The sequence below is a fragment of the Diadema antillarum genome, unplaced genomic scaffold, assembly GCF_040938485.1.
Source record: "Diadema antillarum isolate AM-2024a unplaced genomic scaffold, OU_Dant_1.0 seq00000910_RagTag, whole genome shotgun sequence".
NCBI classification, from domain to species: Eukaryota; Metazoa; Echinodermata; class Echinoidea; order Diadematoida; family Diadematidae; genus Diadema; species Diadema antillarum.
This window is the reverse complement of record NW_027271766.1, coordinates 133,215-154,547: the sequence shown is the minus strand read 5'-3', so window position 1 is coordinate 154,547 and position 21,333 is coordinate 133,215. Positions and strand designations below refer to the sequence as shown.

Sequence of the window (21,333 nt, the reverse complement as noted above, 5' to 3'; positions counted from 1 at the left end):
ACTGTGATATAGTGGTTAAGAAATATGATCAGAATTGATACCTGCATCTCCTTATACTTTCTTGAATAGTTTGAGGCTTCTTTACAGATGTCTAAAGGAGGCAGTCTACAAGATGTACTTGCACGTGTAGATATAATACTATGATCTAGCTTGGAGTATTACTCAATATTTTAAGTGGATAAGATAAATCCCATACTGCAATTTCATTTTTGAGACTCTTCATTATGGACAATCATCACCTTTAAAAATTTTCTTCTGCTGTGAAGAATTCCCAACTAATTCCTCACATGTCAAAATGCAGAACAGGTAAGAGAAAAGATCACATTGCAAATTGATATTTTGCTTCTAAAGGAAGGTAATTCCCCATGTATCTGACAAAAGGCTCACCAGGTAACAATGAACAGTGGTTCACTCACTATCCTCACAACTGAATTGTACAGAATAATTCAACACAGTGTTCACAAACTTTTAAGCAATAATGTCATATAAGCTTTGGTATTGAGTCTACATTACATAAATCATGTTGAAAAAACCTGCTTCAAGCAGTCCTTGTGCAAAATGTATTTTGTGGTTGATTTACCATAAGGTACACTTCATTACATGGCCAAGTTTTCTTGTTTTTCTTGATGACTTTTGGCAAACATACTATGGTTATGCATATTTAATATTAGATACTGCCTTATCTAAGATTGTTTTTTTCTCTATCAGGTTTGTGTGAAAAATTTGATAATTATAAAATGCTTGTATATACAATACTGCAAACACAAACTAAAGTCATGAATTTCCCCAAACATTGATAGAGACAGAGCGTATGATATCTCACCAAGATATGAAAACAGTGATAACGACTGTCTCACATTAAAGGACAAGTCCACCTTCATTTACATAGGGACTGCAAGAATGCAGCAATATTAGTAGAACACATCAGTGAAAGTTTGAGGAAAATTGGACAGTCTATTCAAAAGTTATGAATTTTTTAAGTATCTGCCCAATCACTGCTGGATGAGAAGACTACTACAGTGTATGATGTCACATGCGTACAACGATATAAGGAAAATAAAAAGAGAATTTCACAAAACTTTACTTTTTGAACAAAGTGCACATTCCTTCGACTTGTTACTGACGTATGTTAAGGGTAATATTATTCCCCCTGCCTTCTGAAAGAGAGGAGTCGAGTGCTCTTTTGTTATGCAAGAAAAATGGAAATATGTTGAATTTCCTTTATTCTTTCTTTATATCGTTGTACACATGTGACATCACAAGCTATAGTAGTCTTTTCTTCCAGCCATGACTGAGCAGAAACTTCAAAAATTCATAACTTTTGAACGGATTGTCAGATTTTCCCCAAACTTTCGCTGATGTGTTCTACTAATATTGCTGCATTCACTCAACCCACATGTTTATGAAGGTGAACTTGTCCTTTAAAATAAAAAAGATACAGCTTTTAAATATGTTTTGCAGGATATGATGACCATCTTTACGCTGGACTATTGAAATCACAGCAAAAGAGATCAAAGAAACTCATCACGCAGCTTTGATTTTCTTTTCAGGAAGTAGTAAATAGAAACACAATACACCTGTCTTATTGTGATGTACGCACACAAATTGCTTCAAAGCTGAAATTCAAATGAGTTCTTTTCTGATAGCATTGAACATTAGCATGCCATTACTATATCAGCATAACAGATTATCTACATGAAAGTTGATCAATACTTTTGAACCTCTATAACAAGAAGGCAAATTCATAATGATTTTGTATAGATTTATGCTACTGTATTCCTAATAATAAAGACAGTAAGGAATTTTGTGAAAGCATCACATAAAAACATATATATCCAGATTACCATGTAACTTAAGGAATGAAACCAACTCACTTTGCTTGTGCCTCAGCTTGCATGAAGATGAATTCCCACTTTCTAGAGAACATCCGCTGAAGTTTGGCCAGGTTTTCCTGATGAGAAAGTGATGTATTAGCAATATTGTCATTAACACATGACTCTTGATATATATTGATTTCTAGACTGATAATATACAAAACTATCATACAGATTGCACTTAGATCAATATTTACTGTTGATGTCAAGAACTTTACAATCATCCTGTTTAGTCAATTTGGCAGAGGCGGGATAAGTCACACTTGCAAAAAAATTCAGTGATCTTGGAAAACGTGCAGCCATTTCTTTCTGCAAACTATCATTGTAAACATGCTACTGGCCATTAGGGCAGAACACATTTGGGCCATTGTATTTTAGGAACTGAACTGGAAACCCACTGTAAAAAATTACATGATTACTTGAAGGACATCATTTACTGCCTTGCAAGAAGTCCCTTTTGTATAAAAGACTTTGTTTCTTTAGCAGATGTGTACCACTTATAGTGCTCTTATGACTAAGTCAGTGATACTGCCATTATCTGTCACAAATGGTTATTAAGAAAAGGGGGAGGACATGCCCATTACATGTAATATTAAATAGCTTCACTTCACCATCATAACAATACTTTTACCGTTCTGGGCCCCATTTCATGAAAGATGTTAGGATAGCAACTCTTGCTGGAATGGCATCTTCCAATAGCAACAGCCAAATCAGGAAGCCAGATTCTTGTTGCTACCATGACAATTGCCATTCCAGCAAGAGTTGCATCATATCAACATTTTATGAAATGGGGCCCTGCTTAAAAGGTACCTATGTTCATACATGAAATACAACTGCACTTGAAATATGAGAAATACTTTAGGTCAACTAATATTCACACATAAAATTCTAATGTCTTTTTAAAAGTGTGATGTGAGAGTGAGACAACTCGTTACTTACTGCTTCATAGTCCGCAAGTTCTAGTCTTGATTTGTTTTGCATAGTTCGTTTGCACAGGTATACCGCTGTGTTGAAAGAAGCATGAAACAAGAATTAAGAAAACGAGTTAGTGTAATCAAGCTAGTACAGAACAGAGGCAAACTTCACTCACATCAAAGGATGCCAAGAACTCACAATGATACCTTCAAAGGTTTACATACACTATCACACAATAATGTAAATATTTACGTATTCTCATCATTATTTAAGAAAAAAGTCCACATACAATCGAAAGTGATAGGTAGGTAACAAATGTAAAACACAGGTACAATCTCTGTCTGAGCAGCCCACACAAACTACCATTGCCTTGGAAGAAGACATGGGTAAAGACTTTGACCTAGAAGAGGAAATGCCATTGGAACTTCATCTTCCTCAGCTAAACCTATAGCTCTGGAAGAAGGTAGATTGTCATAATGTGTTGAGAAAGTAGCTTTCTATTGTAGGTGGAAGAACATGTTGCTGTTTGACATAACTATATCCTGTGAGATTAACAATCTATAAAATCACCACCATTTTTTTTTTAAATGCACTAAATCTTCAGTTGAAACAGAGGGCATTAACAATGTGGAGATGTTGTTGAGTTAGTAATCATTGTGACCCATTCCTCTCCTAATGATATGTCTAACTAATGATTAATCCAACTGCTGCAAAAATGGAAATTTTCGCGGTGTTGACATTTTTGCGCATTTCGTATCACGTATCTACACATATAATGTACACATGAATATCAGTGTGTAGCATCTTTGTGCTCAGGTTGTGTATAATTTGTGTTAAAATCATTTTCATTTTACTGCTGAGTAGGCAATGCAAGCATTCACATTACATCACCTTAAAAGTTGTGGAGGCCGGATCTCTCTTTCTAAATAACCCCTTTTTTTTTCCCTCGATTTGATTGGAAACAGTTATCAATCATCCATTCCATATTAATGATCCATTATGTGATTGCTACTCTTGTAGATCTCATTGGAGGGCAACGATGCATGGCTTTCACGAATTAGTCAAGCAGGAATGCTACTAAAATGGATTAAAATGGGGAATCTTGATATGTCCATGCTGTTCTGCTGTAAAATAAAAAAGGTAAATCCGAAATCATCCAAAAAAAGTGATACTATTAAAAGGTGGGACCCATCTTTTATTAAGATTGCTTTGTTTTACTTTGTTTTTTGATATCTAAGCCATTTCAAAACCAATTATCTTCAAATAAATTTTGAATTCCTCTTAGAATTGTATGATTTTTAACATTTCATAAAGTGGTTTCTAAGTATCTCCCAAAAAGTTAAAAGCTGAATTTCTACCTCAAATAATACTTTATCATCCCTTTAAATGACTTTATAATGATCTTCGCCTTAAATGTATTGTGTCCATTATCTACCAACAGAAAATCAAACTGCTGAAATCAGGGAAGCATTTGATTTACTACACTCTTCCTGCCGAGCATGGATAAAGGAAAGACAACTGAACAGATTGTCAACTTTAAACAATCAAAATCTACCTATGCACACCATGTTTGCATCAGTCAAATAATGAAATAGTGCCAGCAGCTTTGCTCTGTGTGAATGTGCTAGCCATCCTTTTGCCAGAGTATGTCCATGATAAGCAGATGTTTTTATGGAAAAAAGTCAATATTTGAAGGTATCTAGGAATGTACATAGGTATGTAAAAAAAAGCCAACACATACACTCACCCACAATAGACTCGTAGCCTTTTACACACTGAAATCTTCATCAGATATGAATTAACATAATATTCTAATTCTCCCTTTGCCCTTCTCGGTAGTAATTTTCAATACCCTAGGGTTCCTTTGCATTGGTCAAAATTTCAAAATGCCCATCAAATTAGCATCCATAGCCTATTTGCCATGCAAAGGATCAAAGCCCATGTAACATTCAGGAAAACACTTTCATGAATGAATACTTTGCAATCATATGCAAGGAGGTCTCATTTGAAGTATAGAGCCAATGGTTATATTGTTTATTTAATGAAAAAATTTGGAGACCACTGCATTGTCTGTTAGCCATGTATCGCACAATTTGTTAGAGGTTGCAGTTTCATGAAGCCTTTTGTTCCATGAATGGCTGTGCCCTTTTTAAAAGTAATCTATGCCTCATTAGATAACAATGTAGCTGCAACCATGGCCTGGCACGTTATTGATTCTCTTTTTCAACCATTGATATCCCATTAGTACTAAATAAGAGGAGTCCTTAATCAGGGGCTTCATCAAAAGCTAATTTTAATATCATAACAGGCTGGGACACTTAGTGATTAGATGAAAGGATGTAGCTTGACAAAAGTAATTATTACAGCTTGTTAGATACTGATTTCAAAAGAACAATACATAGCTTAAGACACTTGATTTAGCTTTCCTCCAAGAAAGGGACAGCAAGAACATTAACGAGAAATTGAATGCACTGTACAGTGAGGGTTTTAACATCATCAAGAATGCCTGTATTAATACCCTATTCATCCTGAAAGAGTCACCAAATGCTGTGATTGTTCAAAGCAATCAATTACCCTTTAAAGGCATTGCAACACCTAGTCTGTGCTACCACATGATAGTTCTTAAGTACCTTCCCACTACGCATCCCATTTTTCTTCTTTCCCCTAGACTAGCTATGTCATAAATGCATGTCAATTGTCATGTCCTTGCTATCAACCCCTCTTTACAACCACTATCTCAAAATTCCACTCACATTACACAAGGAACAGGTTTGCAGTAGCAGTGGAAGGATCAATCATGAAGCACTCACACAACTTTGCATTACAAAAGAATAAAAACTTTGCCTTTTACTCCTTTGTTGTCGGGATCATAAACTAAATATTTATATTTTCATCATAGAATTTTTATAGAAATATATATTTCATTTATATTGATGATGAAGCAGTTGTTACCCGATGTGTGAATGTGTGCATATTATATATGTTCAATTAAATTTGAACTAGAATTTAATAAAGATTTATACATAAATATATGTATTCACAATATATAATTATTACATACACATATATATATACAGTATATATCATATATAATCATATAATATAATATATATATATATTATATATATATATATTATATTATATATATATATATTATATTATATATATATATATATTATATTATATATATATATATATAATCAATATATGTGTCTCTACATAAATCTGAATATCTTCATCACATTCATGATCACTGTGGCTAAACTGCATTGTAGTTCAGATCGATACATAATGAAGCATGCTACTTGCATATTACTGTGCATGTAGGTAATGCCTGTCTCATCTTCATGAATAGTGAATTAGTCGGAATGCATGACTGAAAAATTCTTGACAGAAGATTCCTACCTATTCCATCTGTACTCCTGCAAACCCCCGACACTATAACATTATCTTCATTAGCATGATCATGTTTCTCAATGTTATTCCTCTAAATCATCCCCACCTCCACATCCCAACAAACAGAGAATATGTTCTCATTCTCTCAGTCGTCTTAATCATCTGCCTCCCTTTGATAATTTACTCATCCACAATATCTTCATCTTTCAATATTTCTGTGGCTGGGTGCATCCTATGTATGTGTGTATGTATGTGTGTATGTATGTATGTTTGCGTTGATGTATGTATTTATGTGTGTGGGGGTCAGAACAGTACCAAAGAGAAGAAAATGTCATCTTTTTAATGTGCTTCATATATATATGAATATTCTGACATTAAAAAAAATCAGTTCCACTTCAAGGATGTATTCTCATTGCCATCCACAGATTGCTCACTTTCATTTACTTATTCAAGCATGATATTCTATAAATTGGGACTTAAAAGACAATATCACTATTACAATATACCGCGCATTTGTCTCACAATGCAATATTTTTGGAAGCTGTCAATTTCCCAAATATCAGTCAACTTGCAAACTTTTGGAGAATTAATCACTAGGAAATACCTTTTTACCTTACCTTTACATTATTGCTTTTTTTTTCTTACAATTCAACTCAGCATGGGAAAAAATTATGAAAAAGGATGAAACTTTTTTTTAAAACTTTCTATACTCATCTGACACTAAGGGAAATCATCTAAATGACGTCTCCAAACATCAGTGCATATCTTACATTGGAGATAGATTAGACAGAATGAAATGAATTCATTAAATCTGCACAAAACTTACAAAAACTTTTCAAAAGTATGTTGCCAAGTTATGAATCATTCTTAAATTAAGCAGTCTAGAGGCTTTTGAAAGTTCTGCCTTCAAGCAAACAATCATGTATGTACAAGTGTCTCAACTGGAAGAGATTTTTTTTTTTAACCATATGAAACACTAAAATGGAATAGTAAATATTATGATAAAGTGATAACAGCAGCAAGCAACAGAAATGTGGTTTTGGGTCTTGGAGGGTTAATCTGTTGATTATCAGTCCAGCATTCAAAGATTTTTTTCAGTGATCTGGAATCCAAATTTTTTGAAGAGGGACATGCCAAAAGTCTGTCTGGCATTCAAATATCACAGGACTTTATAGCTGTTTTTATTTAATTTTCAGTCCCAAGAATTGAATCACGAGCCTACAATACAATTCAATAGACACTTTGAGGGTTTCTCTAACTCTAATTTCTGTGCAATGCTCAGTGTGTTACCTTCCTGATTCCCCGACACACAGAATGTAGAAATCTCATGCCGCACGTTTGCTTCCCTGACACTTGAATAACTTGGTCGTAATATTTCTATTTGGGTAACTATTCATATGTGTTGTTTTTTTCCTGCAATCATCAGCAAGAAACAATTCTCGCCAAATATCACTGGTACCATGGTAAAGCATTTAGATTGATAGGACAAAACCCCAATCTAGAAGTTTTCCTTGATATTCCAGGTGGTCCCAAGTAAATAACAAAATATATGTACATATTTTTTCTTTATCTGGAAATATAGAATTTTCTTGCAAGTGCACTCGTTTTTGCAGGAATAAGATTGTTATGCGTTCATGGCCCTTAGCAAGTTCTGTTGTATTTGTCAATTACTGAAGGTCTACTGAACTTCAAGCCATATGGGCGTGATGCAATTTCATTTAGATCAGGGTGGTTATTAAATTCTCTTGAGAATCATTAAGATGAAATATGGCTTTCCATATTAAAAAAATATTATGATTATCTGATTTCCATTCTTTAGATCAATTCGAATGGGTCAATTTCAATTCAGCCTTTGCAGACTCAAAACCCAGTGTTGCAATCTAAGAGTATTTGATTTTCACAAGAAAAACAAAACAAACAAACAATACCATGTTGGTTCAAGTCATCAGAGTGCAACCAATAAGATGAAGCCTGCCAACACCGCATGTCAGAGGACATGTCATATGGATATTGCTAGAAATATACACACACTACACACAAAAACATGCATGTCCAAACAAAGGATAGCTACACATGTGCAAACATACATAAAGTATGTGCAGACACACAATCTCACACACATATACACAAAACAGACCTGAGCTCTGAGAACTGTTTTATTGATTCAAATGAGGTCTACAAAGGGGGTACTTCCTTTAAGATCCATTTTGTCATTTTCATAGCCTATAGAATATTCATCATGCTACACTTTTAGCCATGCCAATTTCCTTTCTTCACTCCTGTGTGGACTGCTCTTATACTGGCTATGATTTGATTGGGAATATGTCTTACTAAAATCTGATTTTTAGTTGCTATGCCATTCATATCCCTGTCGTCATCTTTAATTTAACATAAACAAATGAAAGAAAGCGAAAAAGAAAAAGATTTTGAAGTTGAAATGCAAACACAGACGGTTGCGATGCAAATGGCAGGTGCAACACATAAATTCCAGTTCTGTTTATAAATGACAACCAGACATAAATCTCCAATGCTCCTTGGAGCAGCAAGAACCAGCACCTCGAAGGCATCAACAGAAAAAAATTACATACATGTAAATCACACACATGAGTCTTAAATGGTGCTAGCAGTGCAAAAAGATGCAAGTGAAATCAGTCATACAAATGTATAACGCGTGTCTGTACACACATATTCCATGTAGCAACTGAGCAGCCCCTGTATTTTTCTGGTCATGAAGAGAAAATGCATGGATGCAGTAATGCTAATAGATTTTATGTCGCAAGGGCTACTCTATCTCATCTCTCTATGCACACACATATAAATGGCCACAAAGAGAGCTGGCATAAGACAGTGCCAAGATTTGGTGTGTGGGGAAAAAAAAAATCTGCCATATACTCTGTATGCGCCATATATTTCCCGAGGTTTTTTATTTTTGCGAATTTTGCAAGTCTGGTGCTTTTTGTGACAACATGAATGCAACATCACACATACATTTTTCTGTTCATCACTGTACACCCCTGACTGCGAATTCATTCACTCATGAAATTGTTGGAAAGTCCCGATTCGCGAAAATTATGCAAAGATGCTGCATTCTTTAATACTTTGATTTAGTATTATGCATGGATTGCTGATCAATTACAAATGATTTTATTGTCAGTTATCAAGGAAATTCTGGTTAACCAGTATTCATTAATGATGAAATGATACCATAAGCATTCTACCAACTTGCTCCTGCATCACTTTCCCTTTTATCAAACCCTGAATGAATTTAGCTCATGAATATTTCAGAAGACAGCCCCTGATTTCTCAGATCATACAAATTTCAAGCTTTTGATACATGATATCATCTTGAGTTTGCTATGAACTGTACAGTTACAAATATACATCCATTTTTTTCATTTAAATATAATTTCATGTATATTGCTTATAGGCTTGTTAGTCATGCTAGCTTTTTGATAATGCAAATAAATGGTGCTCAATATTATCTGCCATCACAGCCTTCTTGTAATGTAATATTCATCATTTATTCATAGCCCATCACTTCAAATTTATTCTGCACAAGACAGGGCCTTTTGCTAAAAAATATATTTTCAATATACAAGCAGAATTACTGCTGCTAATATGAGATTGAAACAAACAGCCTGTCCTTACACCAACCTTACAGCACTATATCATGGGCGGTGGAACCATGGGGGCCGCGGGGGCTCGGGCCCCCACACTTTTTATGCACCATACAAAGGAATACATAAGGTGTCATTACTTTGTGCCCCCACACTTTTTTAAACCCGGAAGTACGTAATTGGCTCTAAATATTTCCACTGAAGACCTTTTTTTTTTGGGGGGGGGGGGGGCTTGTTAGCTCATGAAACCCGGAAGTGGGCCCCCACACTTTTGAAAACGCTCCGCCGGTCCTGTATATGACAAGCTTTATCCACCCCCCCCCCCCCCCCAAGATTTAAATGTGTTGGAAAAGCAGCAAGAACACTTTGACGACTCCTAAAAACTGCTATACACAACCATTGATTAAAAAAAAATCTAGAATGTCATTAAGGCTGTAAAACTAATGCAGTTTAAACATACCTGTATTCAAGAAGTGTAAACAGATTTCTGAAAGATCTGTAAAAAGTTTTTAACATATATAAATCAAATTAATCATTCCAATTAAAGTATAGATTCAACCTATCTTAAGTAATGATAAGTCATAGTTTGTCAGTGCCCTCCTCTCTTTAACAGTTAGTGTTTGTGCTGGAATAGCTGTTGACTCACTATTTGCAAGGCAAAAAGATAATGGATTCTTTATAGCTGGAGTGCTACAATAAGCTCCACACAGATGTGGTTGTCACTGTACTCTGTATTGGAAATTAAGTAAGAACTATGCCAAATTACAAATGGCATACTGCTAATGGGCTCCTAGAACTTCAAAGCTTCAAAGTACATGATGTTGCCACTGTCTGAATTGGACTTCGCTAAAGAGAAACATTGTTTTCATGGGACAACATCACAGTACCATTTTCAAGGCATGTTATTTTTATCTCTTGAATGGGATGACATATTTAAGCAAGGAACCTCTTCATAACTTATTCTATATGACCTAGATATTATGAAATACAACTACCTAAATGAAGAAAATTTAGCAAATGTATCATACAACAAAATGTAGGCATGGGAGTTTCCTCCCTCTTGCAGTAATGGAAACTACATGTATTAAGGAATATTCCACAGTACTTGATGATTAATGCCCCAATAACAACTGCATTTCTGACCTCTTTTAAACAGGACAGATCTGTACTTGGACAAAGGTCTTCATTCAGACTCATTTTGAAGGTGTTCTGTGATATTTTCTTCTGTTCTCTGGGTGCTATCTACCTAAGATGGAAACATACTGCTACTATGACAAAAGCAAGCACAGTCTTGCATAATATATTAATTTTTCTTTTCACAGTGGGTAGAATGATCCTTCCACAGAGGTTGTCATGTCCATGGTCTGAGGGGTATATTGCAAGAGATGATTTTCCTTTCCGGATATTGACACTCTTGTATCCAGTAGCTTGAGTCCTCAAATGGGATATATACACTCTATTGCCATGCTCTGTGGTTATACCTGCTTACTGTCCATGCTGAAATCCAACTGAACCCCCTTCCATCCAGACAGAGGGCATTACACTTGTTATGGAATAATTACTTCACACTGTGCAATACACTCATGGGAAAAAGCAATGGAATGAAACTAAACCACATTCCATACATGCTTGTCTAAATTACCCAAAGGACACCACCTACCGCTCCCTTACGACACAATTACTGTGTCTGGTTATGACATACCTCCAGTGGCCATGAGTGAAAACTTGAATCCTTTTCATATACATCATTCTCTGATGAAAACTCACACATATAACCTCATGTGAAGAACCCCCTTTAATCAGTGTGCATGGTATTCTCTGAGGTAAGAGACCCATACCTAAGTAATGGACAAAGACAAATTGCATTGCATTGCAAGAATGTCAAAGGTATGCTTGACTCACTGTTCTGTTGTCAGTGTATTATTACATTGCCTGGAACAAAGGGGATTAGTTAATCATTGTTCACTAGTACTTTCACATGCATCTCTAAAATCATTCCAAATTCGTGGCAGGAAGAAATCGGGAGCATGTGAACATTAAAAGCGACTAACACTTCCAAAATCTGCCATGGCTGATTGGAAGCATTTTGAGGTCATTCTTTCATACACTAGACATGTTGCAGAGAAAGGATGCGATAATAACAATAAAATAAATAATTTGAATTGTATCTATACACAGAAATTCAATTTTCTGACATTGTAGGTTGTTGTACTGGTAATATCCCTATGAAATATAAGAGTGCAACGTTACTCACATACAGAGATAAAGCAATTATATATAAAGAGACATAAAGCAATCTCTAGAATTCCAAAAATTACATGCAACTTGATCAAAGAGTAGTCATCTGGCGTTATTGACTGCATTCGATTGTGTAGTTCGATAATCTTTTGTACGATCAGCGTACTACAATACTCTCAAAACACGCAAACGCACGCATTTGTCCACGTACACAGCTAGGTTGGTGCTGCCACGCTGGGCCACTGACCAGGCAACCACGGCAGCATAATGCGGATGCATATGGCTCGATGAGGCGATACCGCTACACAGTATTCAATATAGCTGTGTGCAGACCGAGGCAAACGAAGGAAACGTGCACACACCGATGGTCTAAGCGCGGCTACTATTTTCAGATCTGGCTACTATTGCAGCACGCACTAGTGCGTGCTGATTTATTAAAATTAATATTTCACAGTTTTGGGCATTTTTTGTGATGGGATAGGATTTTCTCTAGAGTTCTCAGGACATGCTCTCACACCTCTCCCCTTTAAATAATACAAATAAGTATGAATAATACTAACAATAACATTCTCAATAGTACTAGAATCTTGTGTACAAGAGATCTTTCAGTGAATAGTTGCTTTGTGAAGAGCTTCTCTTTTAATTCCCCATTGAAATAACCCGGGTTTTCAACATAGTGATACCAAGAAACTTGGTGGGCTCACATGCTTCAGGGTGTACCGGTAGATGATTTTTTCACAGTTGAGGCACAAATAAATGTTTAAAGCTGCAAAACACATTAAATTGATGTCACTCCTTGTCAAACGACAATAACTTTTGAAGGTTATGCCATACTGCATCTGTACACTGAAAATATTTCAGTAGTCTTACTTATCAAAACAAATACCAGTCACAACAAGATATGCCTCGGATCAGCTCTGCCTTTTTTTTTTTTGCAGACAAATTCTCTACCCATTTTGGTGTACTCATTACTTATCAGAATTAAGTAAGCAATTTTTACACAAAACTATTAAACCTAAGAAATTGCCGAAGGGAATTGTGAATTTAGTGTTACCTAATCAAATATGTGATGAATTTCCAACATCAATTCTGCATAGCCACGAGAAAGTGAAAATACGTATGGGATCAAACAGAGTTATTTCTTCACAGCTCTTCCCATTTATTGGTCTCTATGTGATGTTAACACCCACTCCCCTTAATAACTCTTTTCCATTCTTTCATAGTTTTACTGTTAAGGAACCATAGTACAGTGCTGAAGTTTTGACAATGACATTGCACTAATAGTTATTGTAACCTTTTGTCCAGAAGAATTTATCTCATGAATTGTTCACTGAAACCTCAATGAAAAATGGGAAAGTATTTGATTTTCTCTCAGATATTTCCTTGATATGCTGTTAAAACACAGAAATGACAAAAGACCTTACATGCTCTTATATGCCTCTAGCAACAGCTTTTGCACTGCTAGAGCAGTTTCTCTAAGTTACAGTTCAATATTCAAAAGGTGCATTTTAAAAAGTTCTGAACATTATATAAAGTTTGCTAAGTCCAAAAGTTCATGATTCTGAAAATGAAATGAGACTGGTTATTCTGAATTGAAGAGTAATGATTGATAATTACAAAAGAAGTTATAGAGGGTTTTTCATATGTACATTCTTGCTACAAAATCTTCTTGCACAAGCCACTAAGAATTGCATTCACCCATTTTCTGCTAAGCCAGGTTGCAGTGGTGAAAAAAAAATAATTCCACAAATGGCAGATTTCTATTAGGAATCCCAGGATACCAAAACCTGTACATCAAAGGAGTTGTTAATAATCATATCTTGGGAAGAGTAGACTAAGATGTACACTTTCAAATCTAGAGCTTTTACCCTCTGACAGCATGAACATGACATCTGCCAAACTAATGGGTTTTTTTTTTCTTCAGTAAAATGAAATATGTCATGAACTTTGAAGAAATGTCAGTTCCCTTGGCTAGTAAAGGAGCAATGAATCATATAAATAAGGCAGTGAAATGGCCATCCCTGCTGGAAAGAACACAGTGTCCAACAGTGTGAAACACAATGTGTAAACACACTGTGAACACATTGTGAACACAGTGTGAAATCTCTTCACACTGTTAAATTCGAGCATGTTAATAATGTGAACACATTGTGACTGATAGATTCAAAGTGTGAAACACATTACTATATGAACACTCTGTGAAAAACCACACCATAGTGTGAAATCATCTCCGCACTGTTAAATTGGAGAGTTCACAAAGTCCACCATGTGAACACACTGTGAACACACTGTGAGACCCTTTGTTCTTTCTGGCAGGAATATGATAATACACTCCACCTTATTATTACAGAAACAATGTTGTTATCATATTGAGCCATTTTATGTCAGTATTCTTTTGCCAGGATTGAAGTGTTTTTATTACACATCTAAAATCATCTTTTTGGGATGTAATAAACTCATATTTGACGACTTATAATTGTTTTGTCTTGCAAAATCTAACCCTCGAAAAGATCTTAAAAATTTGGGCATGTGTGGAAAATGAGTCACTGATATATCAGTGCATACATTGAATCCCTCTTTGCTTTAAATGTATTCTGAACATGAATCCATGAAAATTTTCTGAACAAACTGTGCCATACAAAATAGCAAGAAACCTCAAAGATGGTATTTGAACATCGTACTTTGAACTACAAAAAAAAAAACTCCTTATGAAAGATATCAATAGTAAACTTCCAGTTAATGAAATCTTATAAGTGTCATGTGTCAAAAGTTGTAGGGTTTCTTTGAACTGTTTTCTTATTTCCTTAAAAATAAACCACAGTGAAACACACCTTGCTAGATATATTTCATTTTTTCCTCCTTTCCCAACCCTAACATTGAGATATATGTCAGATTGGTTATGCTGAAGACAATAGACAAGAATAAAGAATTTTGGAGATTACAGCCAAGCTTGTAAGGATCTGCTGAATGTCAGACTCAGGGTCCAGGTTTGTTATTTGAAAGTTTGTCATTCCAAAGGTTCATTATTGTACTTTCAAAAATTGTGGAGGTAAGACAGCTAAATACCCAGCATAGTTTTATAAGCCTTGATGGTAGATTTATTACTTTCATGTTTGTTTTTGTTTGTGTGTTTGATTTGATTTGTCTTTTTTTTTTGCTAAAGCGAAGTTACTTGCAGCATCCATTTGACTCTGCATACATCCTATGATCAAAGTAGGTCCATGATCAAACTAGTGTATTTGTATCAGCAATATGAATTCCTGTTTAAACAATAAGAACATATTGTTTTCACTGACAATGATTAGTCTCCTCTTGGTACTGTAGATACAAGCAGTACTAATTTCAGTCTTTACATATGACTGTGTCATTTGTGGTCTTCATCAGTAGTTATGTCATAAGGGAAACTATGAGCCCATACTTCTTAAAACTTGAACAGAGACTCTATATATATGATATGTCTTCAATAGTTTGTAAATGAGTGTATGCAGTCCCAGTTTTCAATGTCTGCCAGAGTGAACCAGAACAGTCCACAGCCATTAAGAGCATACCTCAAGTCATGACTAAACACTCCCTGAACCATGTCTGATTGTAATGCCATGCTCTACAGCTTGCCTCAATCTGGTTTGCTCTGACATGGTGTGCTTTGGCACAGTACACTCTCACATGGTACATTTAGCACAGATCACTTTGTGTGGGACGAAATACACCCGAAGTAAAAGCTTTTCAAACCCCCTATTGTAGAGTTGAAGGGTAGATAGCACAAACAAAAAGTATAATGAATGAAATGTTGTTTTTATCTGGTCAGTATAATAATCTTATCTTATTTTCACATTAAAAAAGAGAGGTTGATAATGTAAACCATTAATTGATATATTCAAGTTACAAGTAGTGTTGAAAACAGAGAGTAAGTTAGAATTGAGGGCAAGAAGATTACAATTTAGCTGAACATTTTAGAAATAAAAAGCTTTTCATATACATCCTACATCTTTCAAAAAAAAAAAGGGTAATTCTCTCTCTCCTTACCAGCATGATCGCATGTTACAGTCACACAATTTACTAAGCCTTGGATTAGTTTTACTGGTACATGGTGTGATTGGGAAGCACCACCAACTGAGCAGAACCAAACAGAGTAAACTAGGGGCAAAAGCTGGGAGTGGAATATGAGAAAGAGGGGGACATTTTGTAGAAAGAGTGTGAGAGGGGCTGCTTTGGCCATTTTCTGATCAGCAACCAGCGTATTGTGTTACATGCTGGTAGTCCTAAAGGACTCTTTGAACACAATGAAATCTTCTTGTTCAGAGCTACACAGCATCCAGGATGTGGGGGACATACACATGATAAATCATTTAGCAGCAAACATACACAAGTATTTTTTTTTAATGTCTTTATAAACGGGTTCATTTCACCCTGTTTACCGAGAGTATCTAAAACATATCACAAGAGCAGCTCCCCACCCCTCCCCCCTCCAAATCAGAAAAAGCCTATTCTGTTGGCAAATCACATTAACCATTTCAAACAAGGTTTCGAACCTTGGAGACTGGTGTTATCTGCTATACTGCTTTCCTTTGTAGACATGAGTCCTACTGATTTTTTTAATAAGCTCCCTTTCTCTTTCTAATATCACAAACCACACAAATAATTTTGATAAGAATTTCATAACACTTACAGTTTTCATGGCCAAAAGCTATTCAAGGTTTTGATTGAGATGATGTTGAGTTGTATGTCCCAAATGATATACAAACAATTAGTACTTGAATATATGCATGTGCTTGTGATGGACTTACAATATTTTGAAATCTGTATCGTTGAAAATGTAGTGTCACACTTCAAATGCATTCAATGAAATGGACTATATGCAGCAGTGTTTATTTTTGTGTCTACTTTTAAGTTTCAAGTGATAATTATTTCATGTTAACATATATTATCAAAAAGCCACACACTGTATCATCAAAGCGGGATATATTCTTCTAAAGACTTTAGGCAGAAAATTAAGATGAACAGTCCCCACAAAAATACTGACAATGTAATATTATGCCAAGTTTTCTTGATTAACCTGTTCACATTACATTAGCCATGGTTTAATGTCATGTCACTATATACAAAGTTCTAACTTCACTAGCAATGGTGTCATCAAATGAATTCAATAGTATGTGACAGATTTTTAAAATACATTAATGGATTAATAGTTCAAAAGGTTTAGTCATTTTAGAAAGGAGAGTTCAGTCATGTTTTTAACTGACCTGAAGTAAAGTGAGTAAATGAACAAAAATTGCTATGATATGTTCATGTTGAATATATCCACACTTTGATTTCCTAGTTCCTTCTTTTATTTCTATCTACATGTCAATAGCTCTTCCTGATTCACTTCTTTAATCTGTAAACTGGGAAAAATCTTGAGAAAGCTTTTCAGCACAAATACATGAGGATTCTTTTAAGGTTTTAGTTGGTTATAGTTGTTTATTGCACTACAACAACACATGCAGTTATAAGGAAATTCTTGTTACAACGAAGTAAACATTAAGAACCCAAAATGATCATCTATAATGAAATTTTGATATGATTAAAGAAAACTGCTTGACCCAAGGACTTTGTTATAATGGGAGTCACCTGTAGAATGTCAAAAAGGACTAGCTGGCATATATATGTGATGAATAAAGCTCTTCAGTTAGGCATTGGGAGAGTATACTGGCAAAGTTCACAAAAATGAAACCATCATTTGCATTAAGATTTAGGAGGGCATGCATGAACATGGCTGTCTAATAGCTGTATTACTACATAGAAAGCTAGAGGTAATTGAATCTATATGGAAAGGCATGTGATCTGCATCACAAGATTCAGATGTGAATTCATAAAACTTCTGCAGCAGATAATCCTGTTTCATTGTCATGGTACCAGTACATCAACTGCAAAATGTGTGTGTGTGCCTACAACACACACACACACACACACCAACATGTCTTCACACAGGTGGATACCTTCAAACACGGATTGTTTAACTGTGAACATGAATTTAAGGACCAACCATGGACCAAAATATCTAGTATTATTTGAAGACAACCCTTCAGCATGTGGTATACTGTAAAACACGATATATTCGCGGCATGAAAATTTTGCAAATTGGAGCCGACGGCCTCTCTCGCAGCATGAAATTTTCGCTACTTGTCACTGGCATCCAATGGATATCGTGTAGGCAAGAACTTTTGTGTGCAATTTAATTTCACGAATGTTGCCGCTCGCGAAATTAAAATGCACGTGAACATTCCTCGTTACACAGTATGATTGCACTGTGGACACCCTGTCTCCAAAGACAGGCAATTTCTGAAATATTTGAATGAAACTAAAAGACCACTAATGTCAGATATAGTGTTACCATCTATACAACATCACATACAAAATAAAAAAAGAGCTGTGTTAACAATTCATCATTTTCAAAGCTGCAATGACATGATGTGAACAAAGGAGGCTTAATGATTATCTGCCAAAGCAAGTACTCATTAAAAATTGAACAAAAGAAAGGTGGGAAAACCTCCTCCCCCTCCCATAGGGAGAATAGAATGTTTCATATTTTTATTCTCAAGGGAACTTGATAATTGTTTTAAGAAATAATGAATTTTACATTACAGAAATACCCTTAAAAACACAAAATGATACGCACAACACACAAACACACAATCAATGGTTTATACTTTCATGGTTCTTACCGTAGTCCGTGTTCTCTGGCTCCCAGCAGTTTGAGGGCCAAAAGTACGGGGTCTGGAACCTGTAAAAGGTGTTGTCATCCTTCAGCAGTAGCACATGATCCGTGATGGGGAAGAAATAGCCGTGAGCTGCCAGCAAGGAACCTAAGTGTATTGAGTTAGCTGCAAGGAGGAGGGGAGAGAGATAAGTAATTTCATGTACATTGATATCCCAGAAACTATGTTTTCAGTAGTGCAAAAAATACCTGCAATAATCACATTACAACACTTCAGCAAAAGTATTCTTACCAATGAATACCTAATTTCTCTTTGATAATTTCAAACAAGTGTTGTTGTTTTTTCAAATGAAGCAGGTATTGGTTTGCATCCTATACTTTTTTTTAAAGCGTTAAGCATGAGCAAATAACATAATACAGCCCTTGGTAGGTCATATTTTATACTAATAAACATAACTTTTCTGGGCACATAAATCAGCACAAGCCAAATATATCAAATGACAGGTCACTTCATGCATAGTTTGAACATGTCCAGTTATTGACTACATTCAACTTCTAACTTTTCGGCAAGATTCTAAATCTGACTTCATTTTCTCCTTTGCAACAATGGGTTACAGGTATGAGTCATCAAAAATGACTTTATGATTGCTCCAATGACATGCAGTTGTATCAGTATGGCAAGACATCACAAACTTACTCACATGAAAAAATATAAATCACAATTTACTTTTCAATAGAAATCTCCTGACTTCATTATGTCAGTATTCATCTGTGAAAACCAAATCATTTCAATGCATAGAATGTACTGTTTCCAGGGAATCTATATGACAATATTTTCCAATTTATTACAAGTTTTTTTTTTTACTATTGAACATCCTTTTTCCACATTCCCTAATCCAACATAAATGTCAAGCAAATTATACTGAATATGATATTATCTGTATTTTCATATCAAAGTTATTTACTGATGTTTATACCATACATTGCCAAAGGACATTTACCTTGATCAATATCTAGTGTTTTCATCAGCCACTGGACAAGATCAGCCCCTGGATAAATGATCAAAAGACATGATTATTTTTATATCTGCCTACAAAACACAAGAAAAAGTGATGACGAATAAAGCCTATAACATGTTTCCAGCACTTAAAGGCTTATAACCTGCTGTAGCTCGATTCCACACTAACTGCTCACAAGATGTATGAAATGAGAAACGATTCATTACACAAGTTAATATCTGCATGTATCGATGTACAATGTCGATGTATGTGTGTATAATCATATAGATGGATGGATGTGTGTGTACACTGAATATTTCACTCACCTCGAGAAAACCGAAAAACTTTAAGAAGTCACCAAATATCTGCTTTATGTTTGTTGTAATTTGTACTACAAAAATGTTGAAAAAGGAGGGCATCGAACAAAATGTATTGAGGAAATTAATTGTCTTTGAAGTTTATGTTCTGTCATTTCTACAGGAACTATAGGTGCTTATACAAAATCATCAATTCCTAACAGTACACGACATGCTGCAAGAATCGTGATTTGAAAGTTGGACAGAAGGTGAATAAGATATCACATATTTGATTTTAAAACAGTTCACAAATACACACATATAGACATTATGCACAGCTGGCTTCAGGAATTTTACCATCCAAATTATTGGGACTTTTAGCCATCTTCTTTTGCAAAAGCCATACCGTTACTCCTCCAAACTGTAGTTAGACTTCAAAGCCAAGTATGACCAGATATTATTTATAATCACTCTCAGAGGTACCTAGTAAATTTACACAAGTCTATTGGACAAAGGTTGGAGGTAGTACAGTCAAAACAGTTCTGTGTGATACCTTACCTGTGAACACACTGGGAACTTTGGACATGAAGCTTTTCACTGTCCGCACGGGGACTCCATTCCTTTCATCCTGCATACACTGTATCAACTTTTCAATCTGAAAACAAGTGACAGGGAATGCAAATATATATAATGTAATGTTGACATTGTAGGCATTTTCACGGCACAAGAGCTGGCACATTCATGCAAAGGAATATGAAGTCTTTACAAAGTTTTAAGTCACACTAAAATTCAATAAAAAGAATACACCCAAATGCAGAAGAGAAGATCAATTTTATTCATTCGTAAATAATATTCATAAACTCACTCTTCTGCTGTATGGTTACTACTTTTCATATTTTCTTCTTGTGAAAATATGTATGGTCTCAAGACATACAGCTGTACGAAGCCCACTTACCTCTTGTGAGCACTTACAGATAAGTTGCCAAATCTGTTTTCTTCTTGTACCCTTTTCTCACTATGACTGTTTGCCTGCTTTTCATAATTTACTGTACCAATAGACCAGAATTTGATCAATCAATTCTCACTTTTTTTGGACAAATTATCAGCAATCATAACTTCGGTGAGTGTGAGCTTAGTAATAGATGTAAGCTTAGAAGTGTGAAAATCAAAGAGCACAGAGTGAAAAGTCCAGTGATAGACCACAAATATTGAATGTACATGATCCTGCACTTCAAAACAATATCTTTCTAGATGTAAGAAAGTGAAACAATGTGAGCACCTGTTTTAACTGTAGACTTATCTTCT

General features: G+C 35.2%; 1 protein-coding gene across 1 annotated transcript in view; it reads right to left on the bottom strand.

Moving 5' to 3' along the window:
• LOC139741202 (regulator of G-protein signaling 7-like) overlaps positions 1 to 21,333 on the bottom strand; it is a 95,065-nt gene that overhangs the window by 50,646 nt on the left and 23,086 nt on the right. Inside the window, exons 2-6 of the mRNA XM_071651792.1 lie at positions 20,587 to 20,683; positions 19,736 to 19,783; positions 18,742 to 18,900; positions 2,814 to 2,878; positions 1,875 to 1,951 (exon numbers count right to left, since the gene is read on the bottom strand). Of these exons, the coding sequence (XP_071507893.1) occupies positions 1,875 to 1,951; positions 2,814 to 2,878; positions 18,742 to 18,900; positions 19,736 to 19,783; positions 20,587 to 20,683 (446 nt within the window). The remainder of the gene's footprint in view (positions 1 to 1,874; positions 1,952 to 2,813; positions 2,879 to 18,741; positions 18,901 to 19,735; positions 19,784 to 20,586; positions 20,684 to 21,333) is intronic.